Genomic DNA, 27734 nt, shown 5'->3' with positions numbered 1-27734 from the left:
TTTGTGATCACTTCCCTCTGCTTGAAAATCTATATATTTTCTATGAGGAGCCCGCATTTGGGGTTTCTTTTCGAGTTTTTCCTGCTGAAACGGGCCTAGCTTAGCCTGTCTTCTCTATGCACAGGATGGCTCCTGCTTGCCAGAGCTGCACAAAGATAATCGCTCAGGAAGTGTTTCAGCCAATCCCCTGAAGCTTTACATTCGGATTTACCAAAGTAGCCAATCCAGGATTAGCTTTTATTAGGAAGACAGATCATCAAGCTGAAGTGCCAAGCCCTTTCTGTCTGAGTACTGAGAGCCTGTCCTCCATGTTTTATAAGTATTGACATAACACTGTGTTAACAATGCATCCACAGAGGTAAGCCTTACTTTTTACATTTTTTTTTCTCTAAGACCTATGAGTTGTGGGTTGAGAGTGTGATTCTCTGTGATTTGTTGTGCAAAACTCACACCACAGCACTTTCTTAAGTTGAAACTGTTTAAATTTGCTTTCTTGGGTCACATGGTTAGTAGCCATTAGCCACAGCTTTATTTTGCAGACTGGCAAAACCTTGGCATACCTACTTCTTCACAGGAGGATGGTGTTTTTAGAGTTTATCAAGATCCTGGTATTCCAAAGAAGCTTTCTCTCTCTGAGCAGTTTGCCAGTACTATTGTCTGTTGTGTCACATGCCTGCTGAAGAGAAAATGGAAGCTAGGGAGCAGATGCATTTAACTGCCCTACAGGGAGTCAAGCAGGGATAATGGCAGACAGAAGAACAGGCAAGTTTACCTTTCTAAACAGTGAATGGAATAGCTAAGATAAGTTATCTCTGAGAAAATATGGGATTTTTAAAAACCTAGACATCAGCAAAAAGTGCTAATGGCAGATTGTAGATATTGGGCCTAGGTGGTGGTGTGCTGTTGCATCATGTTTTTTATGCAGCTTATCTTAACTTAAGATGATTATTGAACTTTTTTTCTTGCAGGAATAATTAATACAACGTGTTTCTCTTTCTGAGGGACAATGTATGGTTAATATTTTGTTCCTTTAAAAGCGAGTTTTTATGCTGCAGAATTTGGAAATAGGTTACTGCTCAATAAAATGCAGCAATACATCTGTTTACAAATCTGATTCTTTATGGAAAATATTTTTGAACTGTTAGCTTTCTTATTTTACATAGTTCAAATAAACTAATGTACCTTTTATCTGTGCCTTTTTGTTTTACACTGTGTCAGCCACAATTCTGTGTTGTGGAGTCCAGAGGATATAAAATCATGTGTGGTTCATGACAGTAGTACATGTTGTTCGTTCTTATTTTTTGCCTTTTGTTTAACTTTTGGTTTAATGCTGCGTAATTATTTCAAAGAATTCCTTTTTGATCAATTCCCAAATCTGCCAGCCTGTTGTATCTTCTTAACTGGAAAAATGAGATGGGTGCTTGAACAGTTGGTAAGTAAGCAGCATGTTACTCTCTGAACATTTTTAATAGTTTTCTGAACATTTTGTTTTTAGTTGGTCAGTTAGTCCAGTAAGTGAAATAACATTAGTGGTTATTCTTATAAAAATTTAGGAGATTTATTTAGCATCCATTTTAGGGGACTTGTTCATGTGAACTGTTCTAATTTAAATGCACTATTTTTTTGATAATTTTCTTACAAAGTTTGAAGCTTATACTTTCTGTTTACCAGAGGCCAGTGAAAAATACTCTACTTGTTCTTTGTTCATAGATCCTTAATTACCATGCTTGTAGGGTAGAGCACAGTTTGGTCGTTCCTTAGGCTTTTGAGGTGTGATGAATGTGCTGGTACTCAGCAATGAAATGACCTAAAACAGTTAAGTAAATAATGCTTAAAGAGCATGTGTTTTTGATAGTATATGAAATATAATCTCAGATAAACCTGCTTGATTTGTAACTAATTTTAAACATTTTGTGCCCTTCATTGATGTTTTAATTGTAACACTTGCATGCTTGTTTTAACAAACTGCTTTTCTCTGAACATCAATACAGTTATGAAAGCAGAGCAGGGATGCTCTTTGGTGCTTTTAATATATTTTTTGTATAGTTTTTAGCATTCCACATGCATTCATGATTTTAAGAAAGAACTTTGTTCTAAGGTGGTTTTGAAATGATGGTTACTAGGCACTGATACTTGCTAACTTTTATAGACGGTTGCCATGTATTTGATAACATTTTGTAACCTAGCCATATACATCTGGTTACTTGTTTGCCATTAAGGTATTTTTTTGAATATCTCACTTTTCTCCTTTCAACGCCCCCCCCCCCAAAAGGATTAGATGATAAGAATGTCTTGCTCAGTTCACAACCTAAAACACTGCTGGATTGTACCACTGAATTTCATGTGATAGGAGTTTTGTATGCACCTTTTTTGCATTTTTCAGCATAGAGAAGGGTGCCTGCACAGCTAGGAAGTTATTCCGGTTTTTGTTCTTCAATTGCTAAAAAGAGAAATTACATTTGGACATAATTTTCATAGCAAGTTTTATACAAGTTAGCAGTTTGCTTTGAATCTTTAAGTATTGCACAACATTATATTCATTTAATATGAGGAAGCAGGAGTAAGTGATCTGTAATCAAAAAGCTTGTATTAAAATGGCTCCCACAGGTTTTGTTAAACTAGGATCTGTTTCAAATCTGTACCTCCAGACACGTTGCTGACAGTGAAGCATATTTGTATAAGCTGCCCCTGTGCACGTAATGAAACATAGCATCGTGAGTCTGTTAAAGTTCACTATTTTTAATCACTCAAATATAATTCTGTTATAGTTCACAAAAAATAAATGTCTGCATTGCAGCAAGATGTCTGAGGCAAGGTAGAGACAGCAGTGTTGTTTTACAGATCAGCCCAATCGCGCTGCTTCATGGAGTGCTTGATCCAATAGAAGCAGAGTCTAGGTTAAAGATTGACAATTGCAGTGGCAAGACTGAGAAAGGCCTTCTGGAAATTTCTACCATCTTTGTTCCATCTAAGTAAAGCAAATTCAGCCAAGCTGAAGAGTTTCATATGTTTTTGGTGCTTTGTCAAGGTATGATGTTATCACTCACTTTCATAGATTGCATAATAAGACGCACTCTGTGGTGTTTTTCTACTGTTCGGGACAGACAGAATGTGGGGGTTTAAGTGATAGACATAGGGGAAGAAAAGAGCACGTATTCTTTCTACCCAAGATTTTTACAGGACTGGAACTTGTTAATATCACAGGTAAACAGAAAATGTATAAAGCAATATAGCTGAGATTTTTTCAGCTTATAGTAAATGGCCATTACTCTAATGTAAGTAGGAGTTAATCATATAATTGCACCTTACATTTTCTGGCTGCTAAAGAGGAATTTGAATCGTCCAGGATGAATATGATTAGCCATTATTACGTAGTGCCAACATTCAGTTACTTTTGTAATTAGCTGCACAAAGAATGCAGTGGGGGGGAAACAAAGGAGTGATGTGGATTATAAATTATGATGAAAACAGTAGCTTTTTAAAAGCTACATGCCTCTTTCATTCTTTGTAGACAAACTGTTTTAGTTGGAAGCTAAATAGTGCTGGGGAAAAACTGAGTRTCTTTTTAGCAAATGACACTACTTAACATACTGAGAATGAAACAAGTGCAGAGTATAAACCACTCCAAACGAGACATTTCTCTCCCTCCCCCCCCATCAGGCAGGCATATTGAAATGTATACAAAAACCTAAATTGAAACTAGAGGCATATACTGAAAGGGACATCGTGTTCAAAAATCAGATATTGGTATATCTCTGTATTAGTGTTCACAAACTTCGTTTGACTCTTCTTTTTGAGCCTTCTCCCATTGTGGGATATCAGTTTTGCTTCATTTTTTCTTTGTTTTTGGTGTATTGGCCATGTCGATCCAATAGTTGAAAACTAATAGGTCGTGGTTGATTTTCCGTAGTAATAGTGCAACTCCAATGTAATTGGCCAAGAGATGGTAAATCTCAGTGTAAGATCCCCTCCTCCCAGTGTGGAATTTGGAATATTAATTTGAATCCCTTAAATATCTTGAAGGTTGGACATAAACCTTTGTCTAAACAGAATGTAGTACTGCTCACTAGGCTAGCAGTATTCAACTTTTGTTATTCGTGGATCCCTAACATTTTTCCCATGGACATATGAATCCCATTCTAGTGAATTTAAGCCAATTAGAATAGGTTTGATTTACTTAACTATTGTTTGCAAAACTATTAGAAATAGYCTGTGGACTGTGAGGGATCTGCAAACCACTGTTTGAAAACCATTTTAATAGGCCGTCTAGCTTGGCCCTTTAAACTAGRTTTAGAACTCTTTTTTTTCTCTATATATTAACAAATATGTCTTGTATTCATGGGGCTGAAGTCTAACTTACACATAGCTGCATAGGAACTGAATTTTATTTATTTGATAGAAGTTGTCTGTCGTTTGGAGGTTAACCCYTTATTGCGAGTTGTCATGGCATCTAGGTTTCATACTGTGGGATTAAAGCCAGGTTGTAACAAGATGTTAATATCCTTAATATAGCTAGTATAAACCTTTGTTTTCAAACATGATTACTTTCAAATTAAGTTGTTAGGTTCTGAAATCTTTAACTCTTCTGCTTGCCCTGTTTGGGCCTTAGCTCTGTAGTTGTTAGCCTACAGAGTTCTGTGTGTCACCAAAGGTTTCCCTCCCTCTCTTGATTTTCTGTTTTGTGGAACTAGTTTAAATGCACGCTGAATAAGAATAAGGTTTTAAAAAGAATCGAAGTGGTCTTTACATTAAAAAAAAGATTTTTTTTTTTGGCTTTGCATCAGAGGTAGCTGGCTTAAACATAGCTGTAGATACATAGCTGAACAAGCATTTTGTGTTTGTTAAATGCCTAATACAAATTGAGCATTTTGTTGGAGATTCTGCAAAAGGAAACATAAAATATGAGAGACTCAAACCGGAGAGTGAATCTAAAATTGAGCGATTTCCTTAGTAACCTGTGACTTCACAAAACTCCCTGTCTTGTGCCTTTTTAGTGAAACATTTGGATGTCAGGTGTCCTTTTGTCATACTTTACTGTTTCTGATATTTAGATGCTTGCTTCTAATATAGCACTGTTGTTTAAACAAGAGATACTGTTATTGAATAAACTGCTACCATTTTAGCTACAGTACAGGAATGAGGCAGTGCAGTGCTGTCAGACGCCATTTTAAGAATCCTGCATAAATAGCATAGCTACCGATGAGTAAGAGACTGTTATAGGTGAGTGCTTATACAAAGCTGCTATTTATTCAGCAATGGCATGCAAATATTTTTTTTTCAATTTTTTATTGAATGCAGTTTTTTGAAATCATTATTTATATTTGCTACTCACAAATGTGATGTGGGAGAGACAGGAATTATCTTAAGGATGAAATTCAGTTTTAGTGCTTATAGTCTTAAATCAGTGTTTTTTTGTTTTGTTTTATATTAATTGAAAGTAAAAAAATAATTCCATAAATATATATTTCTTGAATTTTAATTAATATGTTTATTCCCATATGTAGATCTAGTCCGTGTATGTGGGCATCGGCTGTTTTGAGTGGTTTTCCATATCTGTCAGTTTTTCTTGGTTAAATGTCAAGGTGCAGTAGTTCATCTGCAACTTTTAATTGCTCTTCGTAGTTAATATAGATTAGAGCAGTTTTAAATATTTCTGTGTATGTACATTTTTTCAGGTAAGTCCTATTACTGCAGGAATGATTTTCCTAAATAGAAAAGTCAGTATTTTATTTATTGCTCTGAAATTTGAGAAACTGAATTTCATTTAAAAAAGCTCTTTTTGATTTAATAAACGTTTTAAATATCATGCAGATAGGTTCCTTTTGCATTTTTAAACTAAGGATCAATAAATCCTGTATGTTTGCAATCCTCCTTTTTTTGTCCCCAGATATCCCTCAAAAGAATAATCTGCACCCCATCTCCCCTTATTCAGACACATTAAAGTAATTTGTGTGAAACAAGTCAGTTTTGACATTAAGAAACAAAATTTCATTTTTTTAATAAGTCTTGTCAATATGAGTATAGGAAGTTTTAAATGATTAATGTGTGTTCTAGCTAATTGACAGTGAAACTGGCAAAGCTTAAATTTCAATTATTTTTTTAAAATGTGTTCCTCTGTGTTCATTAATTTTAATAAGGAAATAAGAGTAGCTCTCAGAATGATATAAGCTCAGCTAGATACTTAATTGAGTATATACCAGTATAATTTCTGAGCCGCAACCTCAGGGCATCACATTCATAATACACTTGCATAATAGTAATGCATCCTAACTGAAAGAACAACTCTGTCCTGCAAAAATGAAATCTCTTCCAAATGCAACTAAATAGAATGGTCTACTCGAGAAAACAGTTACTATTTCTGTAGAACTAGATGTTTGCACTTATTTTGATGCTCTTTTTAATTTTGTTTTTATTTTATTGTGGGTAATAATAAGCTGTCACTAAGGACCTGTTTTTCTTGAATATTTCCCTTGAAATATTTTGGTAACAACATTTCTGGATTTGGAAGTTTGTGATGTTTAAAGTATTTTCAGAATATTACTTGCATTGGTGGAAGGTGTAAAGGTGAAAAGATCTTTCAGCTTTAAAAAAAGTTAGTTAACCTTGTTCTAAACTGCTAGCATTTATTTATAAACTTCAGTCTTTAAGATTACCACTATAGTCATCACTGCCCCCATTCAAACAAYGTCATGATGTGTAAGTCATAATACATTACAGCTCATAAAACAATGGGAGATGCTTCTGAAGGTCAGCATGAGTTTTAAATATCTTTTATAAGTGTTTAATACATTTAACTCCTCACCCTCTAAAACATTTTGAGTTTTTCAGAATAATCTCAATAATTTTCTTATATACCTAAGAGCACAGTTTGTACCTTTAAACAGTTGAGTGAGATGACTTGTAGTAGAGAAAATCTAGATGCAATCTGTTGTCTAAGGCTCAGTTTTCATAATATAGCAGGTATTTGTTGATATTTGTTTTAGTTATGATTGAAGCAGAGTAGTGCATATGTTTGTATAGGATATATGTACCACCATTGCTAATAGAAATGAAGAACATTTGTGTCTAGTGGTGAATGCATTTTTGAATGTTCTTTTAGACTTAGCATCTTTGGAGGAGCTCTCTTTAGACATCACATATCTGACTTTTATATGATACATCAGAGAAGCATCAAGATATTTTTGTTAATCTTGGAACTATTTATTTATTTATTTWTTGTCTCTATAGATATACTGAAAGAACACTTTAGAAGGTGATGAAGGAGCTGATTGAATTTCCTAACTTAGATGGAGAGAGACAGATTTAGAGCTGAAGAAACCTTACATACTGTAACTAATGCATGGGAGTCCTAACCTGTAATATTCCCTCTGTGCTAGATTTGGGGCCTCAGGTGCAAAGCGTCCTGGGTCGGCTATGTAACATCCTGTGCTACTTCAGTCAGGGATGTAGAACAATTTCTGCTACTGTGTTGCTCTATTGATCTGCCATACACATTTCTCAGCCAGGACTCTTGCACAACTCTGTGCCTCTTAATACTAACTTGTAGCAGTTACCATGTCCTTCTTAACTCTTGTATCGTCTTCCACTGAGGTTTGGTGATCTGAACAAAATACCACCTGATACATTTGGATGAGTCTGGAATGTCATGATTGATTTAATGAAACTTAAATGTAAGCTGCTGCCAAAAGGATATTTGTGTTTCCTCTCTTCCCCCTTTCCCATAGGTGGTGCACTCCCATTTCCTCTTTTTAGTATGGCACTACTGCTCATGCAGCTGCACAGTGAGCTAATCACAGAACTGATTCAGTTAAAGTTATCATTTGATTTTTTTGGAACATAAAGCCAGAGGTTGGGGTGTCCACCCCTTTTGAAGCAACCGGTGTAAAACAATCCTGAGACTTCAAGTAGTCTTTTAACAACTTGTATGTTGTAATCTGTGGCTGAACCTGGAACTATATTTTAAAAGCAGGTAATATGTACAGCTAGCATACTTCCTTGTCATTAGAATTAATGGGTATTATTGCGCATTTACAAGTTGAATTTTTAATAGTTTTAGTTACAGTTTGGTAGTAGTACTGAAATTGGGTTTTGAAGGGGAGAAGCAATCAACCCATCCTGTAAGCCCATCCCTTTCCATTGCTTAGGAGACCTTGGAGAAAGAATGGGCAGAGGCAAGTCGTGCATGAAATGTTTGGAGTCTGCAATACACTGCTGGGGTCTTTTTGCTGGACGCCTTCTGGGAAATGGTGTAACAAATGTGCAAATAAATCAGGGAGCATTGTAGTATGGTCAACCAAGCTATTTATTTACCAGAATTGTGATCACATGGGTGACATTTCTCATTCCTGGAATAAACTGCATGGCCCACAAACGGAGGAGATTGAGTACTAGTAGACTAGAATTTCTCTTTGTTGCTTTATGACTTTAAACAGCTTAATTTATAAATTATTGATACATATGACTGAGAAATATAGAATAATGTTTTCCAGAGTTGATGGGCCTTCTCAGTTTTGGGTCTTCCATACATTGAACTTGATTCACTTATGTTTAAACATTTTGTTGGCATAACTGTCCTGTTTAGAAACGTGAAAGCGATTGCAACCCAAATGCCTGATAGTTGATGGCTGATTAAAAGTACTTCTGACAAACTTACACAAAACTATTGCTAATATAAACTATTTGTCCACCTGGAGAGTTCTTCCGTTTTAAGTGTAACCAGGTCCTCAGCGTTGTTTCAGACCCTTGAATAACTGTCTTGGGCAGATTTAACCACAGCGGCTAAAGCAGAGGTATCTAGCTGTTATCTTTGCCCCATGCTAGAAGTAGCTGTCCCTATAGCTGAGATGCCTGAATGGAATCTCTGTTTGCCCCATAGCAGCAATAGTTCACAGTCTACTATATTAATGTAAATGGTTTATGTAACAACTTACATTAACAAATCAGACAGTATATTGTCACTTCTGAGGAAAAGGTGTACATTCTGTTTGGCTGTTTTGCTTTGTAGTATTAGTGGACAGCTGTGATACCCTCTTGAGGCACAATAATTGCATTTGTCTATGATTTTGAATTTGGACTTGCTTCAATTCTGTGTTTTCTTTATCTTTCATCTGGAATAGTCAAATCTCAAAGTCTGTTAATACTTACTCTAGTTTTTTTTTTTTTTTCCCTCTCTCCCTTCCACCTTCCTTTCCCAGAGTTACTGGACTAGCGAAACATGGGGAGTTACTTTTTGAATGGCATCACTGGCAGAAAGCAGTATATCAGCAAGTCAGATCTAGTTTGCCATCTAGTTGTTATTTATCCTACCTAGCATGACAACTCTGTTTATTCTTTATTGTAGATAATAATTGATGTAGTTATACTGCCAATAAGTTATAAATACTTGGGGTTTTTTTGTTATACTGTGTAGTTTCAAAATGCTTGGAATTATTTATTTAATAGTTTTTGAAACTGCATGTTAGATTCTAATTTTGCGAGTTGTTCTGTGTTGATAAATCATTCCATCTGCCAGTTTGTTCACTGATGCTGGTGAGCATTTGAATATTATTAGGAATCTGGCTACACAGTTTATGGAGGCTTTACATTATGAACTATGAGGAAAAGAAGTTCTATTTGTCTCAATCTTCAGTACATGTTCTTTATTATGAAAATGTTACCTTTGTAACAGGTAGCATGCAGAGTGCATGTGGACCAGGACTGTTCCCCTACATACTTTGATCAATGTAAACTGGGAATTAAGAGACCTTTGCTTTCATCACAAATATCTTAACACAGTTGTGTTTGACAATGTTATTTTCAACTTCTGTATATGAATCTGGACATGGGAAGAGTACAGTACAACATTTTAATTCATTCTTTAAATTCTTGCAGCTTAGCTGAGGAGGAAATAAAAGCAGAGCAGGAGGTGGTGGAGGGGATGGATATCTCTACTCGATCCAAAGGTGAGTGAGAAGGAATGACATCTATGTTCTACAACACAGAAGAATATGTGTAAAGCAGGATAGTGAAAATGTATAATCTGCCCTGAAGTTAATCTGGAGTAAAGACTTGTATTTTTTTATAACGGCTACTGGCCTAGTTAATAGAAAACAATATTATATCTTCAGTTTTTATCTTTTTGCTTAGTTTTTATTATATTTTGCAATTCACTCCCCTACTATATTGTTATTTCTGGTTTATAAATAACGAACTTGGATTATGTCTCTCATATCATCCCACTTCCTTTGAAGTACTTACATAAATTTGCAGTGTAGGAGAAAGTAATAATAACAATTTATCGTTTCCTATAATAACTAATCCTAGTTACCCTAAGAACAAACAAGAACATTAACATTTCTGTTTCCACTAAAATGGTCCAGTAAGCAGTACTTATTTCAAGGACTGTCATGGATTCATCCTGTTATCCAACATGAACTAAAGTTGTTGGAATTGTAGGGGACTGAGAATCTCTATCCCTATGGTTTCTGAGTTTTTCCATAAGATTGACGTACTATAGGTAAATTCTGTTATCTCTCAGTACTATATATATGTATGTGTATATATATATATATGTACATATAACTGCTTATATCACTGTAAAAAATCCCATTGTTCTTTGGACAGGGGAACAGAAATGCCATTCAGCCAGTATACTTGTACCTAATAGTGTCTGCCTCAGTTCACTGTAATTGGCAATGAGCTGTCTTTCCTCACCTGTTGCCTCGAGTTTGTGGCTCAGTTCACCTGAAAAGCCATTTCTGGAAAACCATAAAACCATGGTAACCATGGAGGCTGAGGGTATGCAGCTGCATCTTGCTCATGTGTCTTAGATCTCAGCCAAACCATTTTACTCTGGTACCTCGGAGTAATACCATTCTATTTAAATTCAGGCACATACACACTTATTCTTCACATTTCTACTACTGAGGTCATAGTCTTGTTAACTCTGACTGTGTAGATTTAATTTTCTTGAAAGCATGGCACAGATCATCTGTATTCCACTGTTCTAATTAAGGAGCTTGGGTAGACAACATGGTTATAAAATTACATTTAGGTCCTGTCTGTGCTGATGGACAGCAATTTGCTTACTCCTTTTGTCATGGTATGGTTAGAAGACATAGTTAGATGATCAAAAGAGATGGACTTACACCTTGTGGCCTCTTTCTTCTTGTCCTTTTCTCCCTCCTATGTGTGTCAGCCTTGTATGTCAGTCTCCATCCTTCTGCTGCTTTGGATGTTTGCTTTTCTTCATGTTTCAATTTCCTAAGCCATCAGAAAATTAACTGCTTTAATGATTGCTGCTAAAAGGGGGGATTTTTGGTCTTCCCTGCTCCCAGCTTTGTACTCCTGCCACTTCCTCTGTGATGCTTGTCAGATTCCAGCCACTTGAACTTTCTAACTGACTTAAAAACTGAAACATTCTTCGACTGCTTTAGTGACTAGTTTGTTCATGGAAGAGCTTGATGAGTACAAGAACCCGATGAAGGAAACAAAGGGGATCATGAGATTCATTTAGCTGCCCATGAAATCTCACCATCAGTTCACTTTAGAAAGGCTTTGGCCCAGATATAAGTACTAATAAGAATTTCACATGTATCAAGTGAGCTAAATTACCTCTTATGTCCCACTGAGATATTCTATATCTAAAAATCATTTGCTTTACTGTTCTCAGAAGCAGATGTGTGGTCCATGCAATAGATTGCAATTCCCTTGCATTCGTTCTAATGCTGGTCTGACCTCGAGGTAAACTGTGTCAATGAATTAAGCCCACAGGAGACTTTTTTTTTTTTTTTGTAGAGTTAAGATGAATTTTCCAAGGCACTGAACTGATTTAATACCTAATTCTCATTAAAAGGGTCAGTCTTTCATCCTCCCACCCCTGCTCTCAACCATGTGATCTTGCTGCTTCTTTTGGTTTGGTTCTGGTGCTCATCACCCTTGGTGAGTTGGTTTGACAGAAAATGGCTCATATCTTTATACTGTCAGTACAACTCCGTGAACCAGCTTATAGGCAAGCCCTGGTAGCAGCTGAGAGTGGAGTGGTTTGAAAAAGAAAGGCAGAATCACCACAGTGCTTGTTTAGATTTAGTGCTGGTTAGTTTAGGTCTTTGTCGTACAAATACCACTAATAAAGACGAAGCTTAACAGAAGTGGACTTAATGGAATGATAATAATGGAATTGATGTTTATTTAACTAGCTACTGATTTATTTTAATCGATTTATTGAATTTGATGTGAAAACCCATGTCAGCACCATCTTTGGGGCCAAAAAACCCAAGCACTCTCAGATATGGTTTTTGTTTGTGAAGAAGTGATGTGCATAGTAAAGAAATCTTGAGACTTACCTATAAGCTATCTTTTTTATATTTTATTCCTACTCTAATTTATGAATTTGTGGTAGAACTTTATACTGGTTGAATATGTGGTTTTGTGTGTAAAATAAAAGGGAGTGATAGTTGATCAGAAATGTCATCTGCTTAATACAAGAGTTAGTCACATTATAGGCTAGCTAAAATGAGTCTCTCTGGGGGTCTGTAACTTGGATTGAGGCAAGTTTCTCTGTTAGTTCAGTGCAGTACAAAAGTTAAACAGAATTTTGAACAAAGTTGTTATACAATATATAAGGCAGAAAAAGTGCAACAAGGTTCTAAACCTGTGGAATAGGAAACTCTGTTTCCTCTTGTAACATTAAGCTTGTTCAGATTTTGCTTTTTTAGAAAGGATGTATGTGAGGAAATTGACCCCATATAGACAAACCTTTAAGGGAAGCGTACAGCTCTGCTTGGTTTGTTTGGGTTTTTTGGTGGTCTGAGAAGCCTGTGCAGGCGTTGTGTATCTTCACACCTGTCATGGAAAAGCTAATCTGCTGCAAATTCTTAGCCTAACTTGTTCAGTAATAGTTTGTTCATACAGATATGTGAAGTCACATCTAAAAAAAAGTTGTACCAAAATGAATTAAAGTGTTTTAAAAACAATTAACCTGATGCAAACCTCTTCATGAACATTCTTGTTTTGGTATAAGTAGCTTAATTTTAATTGATATAAATCAATTCCAGCTCAATTTAAGTTAAGCTGAAATGTTCATTGTTTGATCTATGATAAGGGTGTCAACTTAGCCTTTTGAATGAATTTAAGTAAGGTGGTGGTTTCAAAGCAGCCTAAGCTGGTCAAACTGCTGGATGCTGCAGGTTTATCCACTTCCTTCCATAGCTAAGCTGGCAGGAAACTAACCGAACCATAAAATGTGAGTAGTTTTCTATTAGCTTAGTGTGCTGAAATGGCTTGGTAGAATGCCAGAGTTGCTGTAAGAGAGAGGGCAGGAACATACCAGATTGGTACAGGAAGTATAGACTTTAGCCAGCATTTATATCAGTTGAGGTATAATGAAATTAGAGCTTAAAACCATAGCTAAGGCCTTTTGTGGTTTAGAATGTGCTATGTAAGAGTGATTCTGTAGCAATAGGTGAGAGTGTGTGCAATCCGACACCTTCATCTCCAGATACATGTTTTTACCTCTTTCCTATTCTGGCACTGATGCTTCCACTGCCTCATAGTAAGTTGTATCAAGAAGCTGATTAGCTGAAAATTTACTTTTTTGTAGTATTAGTTTTTGACTGCATCATGAACTGATTAATCGTGATTGCACTCAAGCACCTGTCTGCAAAAAATTGTGGGTACAAACATCTGGTGGGGTTGGAAGGCAAGTTACCATAGCAGTTCTAAGTTAGATTTGCTTAAGCTGTAGATACACAATCTTGAGATTTTAAATCATGCTATTTTGGATCAAAATAAGAAGGCATAAAGAATCTGAGAAGTGGAAATGGGAAGTGATGTCTTAAAGAAAATGTAAGGAATCTCGAAACACAAAACGGTCAGCAGATGATAGCTATTTAGCAAAGGAGAAAGGCCATGGATAGATTGTTGTAATATTTAGTCATCTGCATATGATATATTTAGTCTGACAGAAGCATTGTGCTATGCTTTTGTTCCAGCCGTGTGGACTTCCTTTTAAACTTGTTTAATAAATATGTCAAGATTGGGCTTTCAAGGCTTTCTGGAAAATTTTCTGAGTATTTCCAGGTTGTGGTTCCACCTCCTAACAAGCTTTATTTTTTGGCTGATGCAGTTCTGTCTTCAGTTCCACTTGATCTCTTTAGAGAACCATAGACTCTTCACCAAGCTTTCTCAGCCTATTAACTTGGAAGTTTTTTTTTTTTTTNTTTTTTAGGTTAGTTTTCTGCCAGTTTATCTAGTTACCTGCTGACAGCAGTTAGCTGTGGTGGAAGATGGATTTTCATGTAGGTTTCATGGATTTAAACTATTATATTAACTATTTGCCTGTATAGTGACTAGTTGTCAGTAAAAAGGAGCTTTTTCACTCTTTACTTTCCATTCTCAGCCATACATTCCTCCATTTGCAGCTATGCTGGTTCTTACTCAGTCCTGTTCTGAGCTGGTTAAGGATCTGTGTGTTGAAGCAATTTTCTACTTGCCTGCCTTCCTGAACTAGACTATTAAGGAATTGGATAGACATCATTGCTGGGATCAGACTTAGCCCTGCCAGTGGCAGCTAGTCATTAGGTGGTTTTAGCTGTTTCATAAGACCATACACTGAGACACTACTACTTAATGGTGAGAATTTGACTTGTACAACTTGCACATTGGAGCAAGTTTGTGTTGAAGGTTTTGATCTTAGAGGGTTTGTCACAGTGATAAATGGCTGTATGTTTGTTCAGATATTTTGAATGTAAATGCGAAATGAATTGCAAAATGGGATTTCCAGAATAAATTACATATTTTTTTTAACAATTTCATAATAGTATRCTGTGTATCAACTTTCTGTGCAGCGATACCAAGTATTTAGTCACTTAGGGATGAATTCTCCCTCCAATGTGAAATGTAATTTGAGAATGCTCCAGTGAAAAGTAGTACAGCCTGAGGCTTTTGTCTCTAGCAAAGAGGCCTTGTTATTTAATACTTAACAGGGGGTCTTCAAGAGTGCCTTGGGGCAGTAAGTCTCCCTAAAGCCAGAGTGTAGTTTATAAACAGATTATTTCTGCTGTGTTGGAAGAGGTTCAAAAGTGCTTCCTATTCTGTATCTTACAAAATCCTACATTGTAGAAACATTTAACAGTGTCTTTTTATACTTGTGCAGAACTATAATGTTCATCAGGATTTACACAACTGATTATTTATTATATTATATTCAGTTATTTATTATATTAAGCAACTAGATTGGATTAATTGCATCAGTTGAAGTTTCTTTAATGTAAACTAGGCTTTTGTGGTTGCAGCTGCATCATACTTCAATATTTTAGCATAAGTTTGAAATGCTGCAGAGTTTTGAATACAATTTCTGATAGATTTATCTATGGTTTTGTTAATTTTTTTGAAGATAATAAATATTGCTTGTTATAGTATAACAGGTACATAGTTACAGCATGTTATAGTATAAAATGGGTTTGAAAGATCACAAATCTGTTAGCATCAATTCTGGATAATAAACTAATGTATGGATTCCAGAACTGTGAGGTCTCCCAATTACATGTTATTAGTTGAAGCCTATTTTATCAAATCAGACTGTAATGGTACTGACATTGGAGTTAGTGTTGCCCCTTTCTCTCTCAGAGTTATTGATTGTTTTCCCCCCACGCCGTGTAAAATATGTACAGTTCAGGAGGGGTAGGAAGGAAGGGAGAAATGATAGTCTAGTTGGAAGGCAATTTTCTGCTTTTATTTTTTTTAATAAGRGTGTGGTTCAGCTTACCTTTATGTGGGGGTAATAACTGTTTAAGCAGTCCTCAGTCACCTTTGGCTACTGATTGCTATGCTCATGATGCCTTCTCTTTTATGCTAGTCCAATTATTTCTTTTAGCCATAAAGTTAACTTTTTGGTGAACTAATTTAATGATTTTTTTTTGTTTTCTTCTTCAGTTATATTTATGAGTCTAAGTTTCCTGATTTGCTCTACGAAGTGCTGGCACAAGTATTTATGTCATCATAATAAAAGCATGGAATTAGGAATGAGCGTTGGGAGAAGTAGGCTTGGGGAAGGTCTATTTCAATAATGCTTTTGCCAAACGTAAAAAAATCGTCTAGTTTTCTAATTGGAAACCTAAATTAGAGTTTTGCATATTTGACACCTTTCTATTGGAACACCAAAGACCTACTTGCACCACCAGAAACTTCTAGTGATGTAACTAGCTCAGGCTTAATTTACAGATGTCTGTTATCCTTCCTGGAAGATTAAAATAATAATTCAATTGAAAAAAAACATGATGTTGTATCTGGCACCTGGAAAACGTATGACTATTAACTTCTGCCCCACCCTGTTTAAATAAACATGTTTTTGAGTTTTCCTTCTTYTGACTCTGAAAATTTCCAGAAGATAAATGTTTTTGTTCTATAAACTGTAGGTAGTACCACTTTAAAGTGGGACTTTTTTAACTCAGTAGTATTTGAGATGTAAGAAAATTAGATAAAGAATTTAAATAACTAATATTCTTCATGGAATTTTAGTAGAGTTGATGAAGTTAAGATAGAGAGACACTGATTCTCAGTGCTTTGTTTTGAAGTCTTAAATTTGTTTCTTCCCTTCCATACCAAATCACAAAGAGAGTAATTCTTTACTGCAACAAAAAGCTTTTTTTCCTGCAATTTCCACAGTTTTTTGGGGGGAAACAGTTCTGTTTGCTTGACCTTTTTGCAAGATTGAATTTGAAAATGATGACATATGATAAGACTAATTTACTCAGTTTTTTTCTAACTGTCTTGTTATCTATTGAACTGAGGATACATGTGGTAAAGCAATACAATTGAGTTAGGTCAGCTGCTGCTCTCCATATCAGCCATGGGTTTCTATCCCTTTCCTTTATACTGGCACTGACACCTTGTGACTTGTTGGCATGCTGGTTCAATTGAAAAGAAATCAATTTTTGATGGTTTTGTTTTTTTGGCCGTATCAGTTAWCTGTGCCATATTGCTTCCTGGTTGAACAAATAGCAGTGCTAAAGGAAGGGAAAGGGAAGAAAGTGCATCTGTAGAGGGGTGTTATGAAGCCTTAACTTAGATCTCTGTAACCTACTGTGAATTTGAGCGTTCATTAGCTAAGACCTTAATGTTAGAGAAACTAGTGCAAGTGTAGTTACGGTATTTTAGTTAGATGTATAGAAATCTGTATGTGGATTCCAATGATCGATACCATTAAATTTTTGTTTTAGTCTGGATTAATTTGGGTTGCATTTAAGTTCTTAAATTAAAAAAAAAAAACACCCAGCAACTATTCCTGGAATAGTTAAGTTACTGGTTTTTTGTTTTGTTTAGTTTTGTTTTCTAACTTTCACACTCTGTATATCTGCATTTAGAAATTAAAGTATATGTTGCTGCTAATAAATCTTCAATACTGACCAGTTTATGCTGCATTCTCTTACAGTATGACACGCTTATGTTACTTGCTTACAGAAAGAATTGCATTTGAGTATCATGGAAGAAGCAAGAAAAACGACATTTTGCTTATAGGCATTTTCTATGTTAGTACCTGCTTCTATTGAGATAAAGGAGCTTCTAAATTAGTTGTTAGGGATCATTGTTATTGAATGCTTACAATACAGTACTTGGCAGTGTATTGTAAGAAGATGGAAGATATGGTCATGGTCTTATGGGCTAAAGAATGCAGAAAAGTGAGATCTCAGATACAGCATGAACATATATATTTTTTATAATAGGCTTGATTTCCTTGTATTTGTCAGTATGGTAGTTTATTGCTTAAAAACTAGATTATCATCATAGGAAATTGAATGTTCAAAGTAGTCATAAAGTGTGAAGGTGAAGTTGCTTTAGGGTTTAAGTATGTTTTATTCTGTCTCATGGGAGCAGTAGTCACATGATGGCACGTGGAAACAATGATTTTGAACTTTACATGAAGCTCTGGTTAGCTTCTCATTCCCCAGTGGATGGTTTTGAGAGAACACATGTAAGTGCTTATGACAACTTTGGCAAAATTACAGAGCAATTAATAATAAACTAGTGATGAAAAGCAAGTAGTTTTTAATGAGAATTTAAAAGGTTATTTGAAGTGTCTTTTTTTTTTTCTTAGCAGTGGAACACAATTTTAAAATAATGTTAAGGCAAAATTACTCAGAAATCAGGCAACATGTACAGCAAGATTGCTTGGCAAGCTAATTCAGCTGTACAATTGGTTAATCTTTAATGAAATGATCATTTTATTATTTTTCAGTAAGGCCCTTCATTTAGTACACAGAACATTTCATATGTCTTTGCTCAGTAACTGCAAGTCAGATCTCATGTTTTCAGCTAGGAATGGTGGGTATATAATTGGTGCACATTTGTGAAAAGTGTGGTTCATGTTGACTTGCTCAGTATATGACAAGAATTTTTTTAGAAGCAGCAGTAGAGATTGCAGGGATGTGTGCTGACTGCCAGTCAGTTGAAGTGGCATAGGTGAGACACTCTCCGAAAGGAGACTATGCTTTCTCGTTAAACACATTTTCTGAAGTATTTGCTTGACATGAAAGACACACAGTCTTGATGTTCCTTTTTGAGCCGAAACTTGAATCCACTTCCAAGATAAGTATACTGCTTACCAAGTTACTGGATGGTCTTTCTCATTCTTTCTCTTTGATTTGTTTCACTTTGTAAAAGTAAAAAATGTTAAAAGAAACTACACTGGGGAACTGATCATCCATGTTAAAAATTAGCTTTCCTCGAAACAGGTTATTTTATGGATAAATTTCTTAATCTGGTTCACAGCATAACTACACAAACTCTGCTAGTGCAGTTAGAGGAGCCAGGGACGAAGGAGAGGCTGAGGTTGCTTAATTGGGCACTGCTGTTGAAAGAAATTCTCAAAGAAAAAAAAAAGAGCATTCTTAATTAGAATTGGAAACTGTAACTCAGACAGATTCAGTGGATGTTATTGTTCTGATTTTGACTGATGGTTCATATGATTAGGCCCCTCACAGATCGGTAAGGTGGCAACATACAGTGATAGTTAAAGGAATTAGCCTATTTAATTAGCACAACTAAATCTGGCAGAAAATGACTGTGTTCTGTGTTTTGCCATTTTCCTTTCTGTTCCTTAGTTTTTTTTTCAGTGACTTTTTATATTACCTCAAGAAAATCTCTGTGCATTCCAGTAACTTGTCAGTTGTAAAAGATATATATTTTAGGTTTGTTTTCATATGTTGCCTATGAATCACTGCTAGTGTATCTGAAAATCCCTGGTATTCTCAGATTTCAGCTACACAAGAAAAATACACTGGTTGAATGCTTTTAAAAACAGTTAACTAAGTACATATGTCTGTGTGATCATTATTACTTTGGTTTAATTACTGTTGAATCCATACTTTTTTCAGTTTGGATTCAGCTATGACTGAATCATAGTTCTGTTCTGGTTTAGCCAGTAATGGTTTGTTAACTGGACCCTGAATTAGTTAATGTAGGGGGAAAAAGAGCATTTAAACAGAAGAAGGGTCACATTATGGAGGCAGGCCAGTAGTGAAGAACTGAAACTTTACATCCCATTTTTTTTTATCCTACCTGAGCTGAGGCACCATGTGCAATATCACAGAAGCTCTTTTGTAATCCCCACAATCTGAGGCTGAAGAGCTGAGGGAAAACTGTTGTGCAGTACTGGTGGCAGTTTTGTGGCTGAGAGTAAGAAATGGAAGTCAAAGGGCAGAAAAGTCCAACAGCACTCTCTTTTTACCCTCCTGGTTAAGCTGTGCTTGTATATGAACAGTCAGGAAAGAAATGCTCATCTGTTCAACAAGTTATGGTGAGGGATTTGCAGGAGAGAGACTGAGGCAAATATGGTTCTGCAAGTACTTTCAGGATGCTGTTTGCAGTAGAGAGATACAATTCTACAGATCTCTGCTTTGGGAAAAGATGTATTAAAGGCATGGTCAGCACTTCACAGTACGAGTATTTTAGTTATGACTTCACTTTGGAATGTGCAGAAAGACCCTCTTGAGGGCTGGAGTTTATAGTGAAGAAACAAAGACTTAAAATGTACATGTTTTGTGTCCCATGGTGATGGAAAGCTGAGAAAAATTACGGCATGATGTTGATCACTGTGAGTTCAAATGGTTCCTATGCTGAATAACCTCTCTTTTAATTTGAGGAAAAAGTAAAATCCAGAACTTGTTTTGGTTTTCAGTTTGATCACTTTTGGTTAAATGGCAGGTTTTGGTTTAGCTGACAGATGCTAAAATGTTTCTTCCAGTATAGCTCTATTGGCTCAGCTCTCTAGGAATATATGAAGCATATGCCAGCCAAAGGAGTTCTTCTGCCATCTTCTGTATGTGATTAGCTAAGCTGAAAAAGTGAGTCTTCTGTCAGCATGGTTGTATCTATATTAGGATTCTTGTTGATATAATTGTTTCAGTGAGGAAGGGAACAGACATTATATTTTTCACACTTAAAGGTGGCATACCTTATCTGACAATTCTTCATGTTGTCAAATCAATCTGAATTTTGGCCCTGAAAATCCATGAGCCAGATTCATTTGAATTGAAACAAGTCATTTAAGTAACAGTGATGGTTTCAAACAGAATGTTTTGGATTAATTCAGGCTGGAACATGACAGAACATAGCTGATTCTAGATCTTAGCTACAAGTATAGTGAGGGAGAGGGAGGAGTGTCAAAAAATAACTTAAAACATGAAAAATTTTAAGATTTTATGATGTGTCATCAGAAAAGTTTCTGATGGACAATGCTAAGCTTCTAGTATGCAAAACTGTTGAAATAGCTGTGCCTACATAACTCTAGTGGCAGGTATTTTTACCAGTACTACCAAAATTACTTGTTTAGTTAACCTAGTGCAGATATTTTGGATGAAAAAAAATTGAAGATGGACAAATGCTCCTAAATTTCTCCCTCCCACACTTAAGTTTTATCTTTTTTTATGTGGCTTTCAGTAATGTTTTCCAGTGATATTTTCATATTTATGATTTTTTGATTCTTAGTCATTAGCTAGATGTATGTTACCATGCTTTTGATCAATCAAAAATCATCACGTAGCACTAAATCTTCTCTAGCATTGCATAGAAAGAAATCAAAATCATTGCTCTTTCCTATGCAGACCTGTATTTTAGGGGAGGAAATAAGCTAAAAGCTCCAGGAATTAAAAAAATGATATTGTTCACAGCTTATTAGGTAAGAATTACATTTTTCATGTAGCTAGTCCCCTCTGAAAAGAATGTATTATTAGCTATAATAGATAAGATCGGTGTTTTCGCAGCTCACTGAAGACAAGTACAGCTTCTTGCACAAAAGGAAGGTCTTGCACTACACCTTTTCTATCTTTCTACATATTTGCTCCCAAGCATGTGAATATCCTATGCAGTTGATCAAGAAATATACTTAGTCTAGAAACATCCTTTTGGATCACTTCTTGAGCTCGCACCATGAATAGAATTAAATGCTTCGTTTTCTGAGCGTATTTTTAAGTTTTGCTATGTTAGTAATTGTGTGGCATCATGGGTGTCTGTAGATTGGCATTGCTTTGTTTTCACCACTCAGTCTGACTCTTTAAACAAATAATATGTTATTTTCAATAAACTTAAGCATATAAGCAAGCATTTCAAGGTTAACATTAAGATTACATCATATTTTTCACTCTTATTTTTACATCAGTGTCATTTAACCCTTTTTCACAACACAATAAAATCACTGTTTTATAGTCAGTTATTGCTCTTCTATTGTCTCAGATATTTTTTTTAATCGGAGATATGTGCTCTGCTTGTTGATCTTGTCTCCATTTGTGCAGACAATTATTCCAGACAATTTTCTACTTCTTGCTGAGTTTTCCATCTGCATATGCATAAAACACAGAAATCATGTAGAAATCTAATCCAGTTCTTCTTTGTGCTTACAGACACAAAGAAGACACTTCTAAGATTGATACCATGTGACATATTATCTTATTTTTGAATGCTAGTAACTTTTCAGTTTGACAGAAGACTATTCTGAGTACAGTTTTCAGCATAACTGTGGTGTTCTAGCTCACTCTTAAGAATGTCTAAAGAGGAAATGTCAGAGGACACATTACTTGATATCTGCAGCTTTGCCATGTAGGTTTTTGCTGTGTTGAAGTGAATTATATTGGATTTGTTCTGACAAGCCACTCCAGGCTTTTCCTCTTGCACTGGTACAGGCTCATGGGTATAAACTCACTGACCTATATTCAGTCCACATAACCTCGGTTTTCTGACTGAAGCACCTAAGTTGGGAGCATACTTGCCCTTAACTGCCAGAACAACAGGAGGTAAGTCTGGAGATCCTGAAGATGTAAATTATGCTCTGCCTGCACCTCTCTCTTGCTAATGGCTATACAGGCAGACTAGGGTGACAGCTGTTCAAATTCGGGTACCTCTGTAAAGACTCCTGAAGGTACTAGGGATTAATACAGGCAATGAGGAACACGTGTTACCTGAGATGAATGAAATCTGGGAGGAGATGGGACTCTTGACTAGTCTGGCTTACAGAGGGCCCTGACAAACATGTGGCAGTGGATTAAAATCAGCTGCCTGAAGTGTTACCCCCTCAAACCATCTGCCAGCTTCTCTAGTGAGTGTTGTTGCTTCTAAGACAGACATCTGATTCTCTTCTAAATGAGCATCTAGGCTGCCTCAGTTTTCAGCCCAACTTTAATTAGTAGCCTGGGCTAAAAATTGCTGCAGTTCAAGGACATCTGCTACAGGTGGAGTAGAAGGCTGGGAATATTAACCGCCTAATATGATTAAGATGATAAAAGCATAATTCAGTTTTTGGCCCTGTGGATGTAGAACGCATGTGCATCTTCCTCACACAGGGATAAATGGAAGMTGTTAATGAGGATGGTGTCATTTGGGGATAAAGTAAGATACAAAGAATTATGAGAAAAAAATATTACCTATATTATCTGCACGTATTCAATACTATATTGCAGCTTTTTGGCATCTGTGGAGGTTTTGTAATAAAATTATAGTAAGTACTTTTGGGGGAGGATGGAAGAAAGCTGGAGCCTGTCTTGTAGCTCAACAAAATTACCTTAATAAATAGTTAAAGTCTGGTTGGGAGGTATTTATGGAGAAAAGATGTTTGTCTGCTGCCTATGTGAAGTGGTTTAGTTCCATGATTTTCAGTATTTTTCCATACAGGGAATTTTCAGTAGTTTTCAGTAGACGTTTTTATAATGAATTTAGAACTATTGATAATAGACATGCATTCTTAGACCCCCTGAGAAGCTGATAGAGTTAGTCTGTTTTTCTTCTAGCTGTGATGCTCATTGAAGACTTTAGGTGAAGTGTTTCAATGAATTTTGGTGACTTGGCTACCTGATACAACTCAGGCTATGGTTGAGTGAGCCCTGAAAGGGAGATCCAGGAGAGAGGGTATATTGAAGCATGGCAACCAGCAGTTTGATTGACTTTGACTTCTTTATAACAGCTGTCAAAAGCTGTCATTTGACAAAAACCTTCGAAGTGATATTACCCTCTGAAGTGTCATTTCTTCTCTTTGCTGCTTGCATAACTTCTTCACTGATGCCAGTATGAGTATTTGTGTGGCTGTGCAGTGAATTGTGGAAAAAAATTACTCAGAAGTTATTTTTCAGGCAAATTTATTAATCACTTGTTCACTGCACAGCCATGAAAACAATTGCAATAGCACAAGTGAATAGGAGATTGAAAACATGAGAATGACTTTGGGAAAGATTCAGTTGTGTCACTTTGTTAGCGATGACTTCTGCCACCAAAGGGTCTTATCTATCATTTTAATTAGTATGTATGACAAGTTTAAGGAAAAGCTAAACAAATCTAAAAGTCTGATGAACAGTTTTCATTTTTGTTTCGTCAAGATTGTTTCACAGATCTCTGATCGTCTTTTGCAGCTGATTGTATACTTGTTTCTTTTGAAAAATGTTAGTAAGTTAATTGTAATTGAGCTGAACTTTCCATATTTATTAGGAATCATTTAAATTTTGTTCTGAGGAAATGAAGTTGCATATGCTCATGTTTTTACCTAAGGTGACTTTTTCAAATGTATTAAATCTTCTAAGCCTGTAAATAATTCTTCCTAAGTATTCTAATGAAAACAAGATAGTGATCAAATAAAAATAAAGATGGATTCAAAATCCGAAAAGAACTCAATATTTAGAATAACTGGAGGAGTGAAGCAGATGTGAAGATGAACATAATAGATGTTCATTGGGACAAACTGATGGAGCTGTGTCTTAATTTCTTAAATTTTGTGCGAGTTTCATAGAACGCGGTTCAGAGTCACTTGAAAGTGACTTTCTGCAGCATGAACTTTTCAGGAACTTGATCTGGTGGTTAGGAGCAGTTCTTAACTGGGGTTCTTAAACTCAGTAATAAATGTGCTGCTTAGAGATGTGGCAGATGAGCTCTGACAAGTTCAGCTCTGGTGATTTCAGATGTAGACAAATCCAGCACTCTGCCTGCTTCTCTGCTACAGGATGGTGCTCCTATGACCAAACAGCAGAAGGCAATATATGCACGCACCAAGTCTACTTAAATCTGTGTGTGTGTGTGTGGGGGGGTGTTTAAACCCCCTAATAAGTTTGCACTAAGATGCCAGATTATGATGGAGCAACTGAGCAAAAGCACATGTTCCGTCTGCCAGCTTTGTTAGTAACAAATAGTAATTTGTAGCATAGATGGAAGCTGTGACTTAACAAACTCCTTCAGTTTGCTGCTTGATGTGGGTAAGAGCTCTGACTGTGAGGGACATTGAAAAGTTACTTTACTTTGTTTGTTACTCTGTCTAGCTGTCCAAGTTACTACTTGTGTGGAAGTCATGTGATCTTAATTTTAATTTTGTCATTTTACCATCCAATAAGCAGGCACTACAAATGGCTGAATATCTGATGTAGAATATTTATTTTCAGAGTATAGGACAGTTGCAGTTTTTCTATTAACATATCAGTAAATTTATTTAAATACAAGGAATGAAAGTCTGACCTCATCACTTACCAAGTATTTAACTTCTATTCCCTAGGTTCCAAAATGCACGAGCTGAAGCTGTCCTGGATTATTAATATTGTGGGGTTTTTAGCTTTTAAAGGGTGTAAGTTGGCATGGAACAGTACTCTGCTAAACTACAGAATTTAATTGTTGATATGTTTTTAAAAGTACTAAAACTTAAGATGAGATTACTTGGGGAAATAAAAAATACTTAATCTTCATCTGAATGACTGTAGAGAATTTTCGTAACAGGAGGTGTAGCATTGCATAGCCAACTCTCTGCTTCCAGTTTTGTGACTGGGTAAAAAGTAACTGAGAATTTTTAGTCTGCTCAGTGAAGGAGTATGAACGACAAACTATAACTTTGAGTGAACGACTTTTTCGTTACGTAATTTATGAATTGGTTTATGAATTTTTTAATTACATTGTTTGTATTTGTTACAGATCCTGGCTCTGCTGAACGCACAGCACAAAAAAGGAAGTTTCCCAGCCCTCCACATTCCTCCAATGGCCACTCMCCACAGGATGCATCAACAAGCCCTATAAAAAAGAAAAAGAAACCTGGTCTATTGAACATTAATAACAAAGAGCAGGTAAAGGAAGTCCTAGTCTTGATGTGCTAGGATAGGTAGTAATGAAGAATATAGAGATAGCTGATCAGGAGCTCTTTTCTCTTTAATAAGATCCATATTTGTATTGTAAGAAATCTGTACTCTTGAATGTGGTAGCTGTAGGAGTTGACATTACTTTGTTCTTTTTGTCTTTGGGGGCTTTTTAGTTCTATATGAGAAAGAGCACCTGTGTCTCTTTTATTTATTTTGTAAAGCTAATAAAATACCTTTCACCAATAAAAGGAATTTTGGCCAAAGGGATTATTAAGGAATATATATACAAATTTGCTTTTTAAATATATATTATTAATTAAAATTATTAATAAGGAAACATTCACTAGGATATGATATCCCAGATTAAGAAAGATATGTCTAACATGCTCTAGGTGACCCTGCTGAGCAGGGAGGTTGGACTAGATAATCTCCAGAGGCCCCTTCCAACCTTACTGATTCTATGATTCGAGGGTTTTGTTTCAGACATAAAGAGTGAAAACACTGTGTTTGACATGCTCTGAATACTGAATTTGTAGCATTTGTTTTAGCTCTTAGAAGAGGTTGACTCCAGAAGACTTTGAAAATTGGTGATTCATTGTATGATGAAAGTGAAAAGATTTTATGAACTGTGTTGAATTCGTATGCTGTAAAGCCTCTGGGTCATCCTGAAAGTGGTTGCATACAAAGCAATCTTTAGCACTACTGAAACTGTTTTTAGTCTGATTTGTAGATGACATACCTTTGTGTTTGAAGCACTTCTGTGTGCTAAAACAATGCATTTTGCAAGTGTCATATAAACACAGAGTTAAGTTCTCTGAGTTTAAGGCACCTACTCCCAGTATAATAGTTTCCATGTGAAATGTTATTTGGGTACAATTGCACTGTTTAAAAAAAGAAAATGAGATTCCTGATTACTGTGGTTATTCAAGAACAAAGACTGTGAATAGATCAGGCGTGGCCACAGAACTTTCAGTGTCAAGAGTGTTCTATTTAAGGGTAATTGAGAGGTCTAGTAATAGTAGGTGTAGTGAGCTAGTTCAATGGGCATGGATTTTACTGCAGGCTGTATAAACTCCTCCACATCCTGGACATTTACGGGGAGGGGAGGTTTGCTCTGCTGAAAATCTGAGCTTCTAACTGTGCAGTGTAGAGACAGTTATATGAACAGTGGTTTTTGAATCTTGGGGCAAATTTCTAGTGTTTATTTGTGCATTTAAAAACATGCGAAAGCACAGTTGGAAGTATTGAAATTTAATACATTCCCCTCAGTAAATCCTTTTCTGTTTCCCAAATATCTCAGATTTGAAATTGTATAGGACAGATTGAAATCGTATATCTCATGACAAAAAGAAGCAGACTGATTTATTTTTCTTTATTTATCGAAGTTAGCAATAAAACATATTGTGTTTTGTTTTATCTAGCTTTGATTTACAAATCATCTTGCATGTCTAGCCAATATGAAATGGGCATGCTTGGAGATAATTGTTTCTAAAACAGGTACAAAACGCTGCTCTTTATAGTAGCAGAAGTTGCTATAAAGTCTAAGATAGACTGGTGTATAAGAGGTTCTTTTACTGCTGAGCAGATGTGAGCTAAGCATAGAGTTACTTGCTTTGCTGTCAAGCTAGGTTTCAGGTGTAATGTAGCTGTTAGCTGTGATTCTGATTGGCCAATGAATCCATTTTGGGGTGGGTCACTAAAACATCAACATCACTAAAAAGTTTCACCTTAGAGTATTTCAAGAAACAGTCAACTAAAATTAGAGTTGCATGATGCTTTGTTTTACATGTTATGGATGCAGTAACATCTTCAGAGTGGTACCAACAGGTATTTAAAATATTTAACAAGTGAAGTTATTGATTGAAGAATTTAGCTAAGACAGGTTAAAAAGTCAGGAAAATCTGACTTTTAATTGGTCAGTTATCATGTATTTGAAGTTGGCAGCTTGTTTTCCTACCTTGCTTCAGTATTAATTTGAACAGAATAAAAGTAGTAACTTTCTTTCCCCAAAATAATACTACAATACTGTTGTGTTTTTCTTCAGTTTTCTGTGTTGTTATAAAGGTCATACTGACTTTATTAAAGACTTAAAAACAAGCTACCACCTATTTTAGCTTGAAATGGATAGTTGTGAAAATGTTGAGGGGGGGAAAAGCTTTCCTTTCC

At 35.8% G+C, this 27734-nt stretch overlaps 1 protein-coding gene across 7 annotated transcripts in view; it reads left to right on the top strand.

The window, feature by feature from the left end:
* The first annotated feature begins 228 nt into the window (after positions 1-228).
* Positions 229-27734, top strand: part of ZMYND8 (zinc finger MYND-type containing 8) — a 65890-nt gene continuing 38384 nt past the window's right edge. For 2 of the 7 annotated variants that reach the window (XM_085314008.1, XM_085314003.1), the window contains exons 1-3: positions 229-358; positions 9871-9941; positions 25408-25556. In XM_085314008.1, coding sequence (XP_085170134.1) covers positions 345-358; positions 9871-9941; positions 25408-25556 — 234 coding nt within the window. In that variant the 5' untranslated portion in view covers positions 229-344. The remainder of the gene's footprint in view (positions 359-9870; positions 9942-25407; positions 25557-27734) is intronic. The other 5 variants (XM_085314007.1, XM_085314001.1, XM_085314002.1 and 2 more) reach the window with 3 other exon arrangements.

This window comes from Rhea americana, unplaced genomic scaffold (genome assembly GCF_003343005.1).
Source record: "Rhea americana isolate MKP2758 unplaced genomic scaffold, rheAme1 scaffold_4, whole genome shotgun sequence".
Taxonomy (NCBI): Eukaryota; Metazoa; Chordata; class Aves; order Rheiformes; family Rheidae; genus Rhea; species Rhea americana.
The sequence above is the reverse complement of the archived record's forward strand: the minus strand, read 5'-3'. Positions and strand labels throughout refer to the sequence as shown.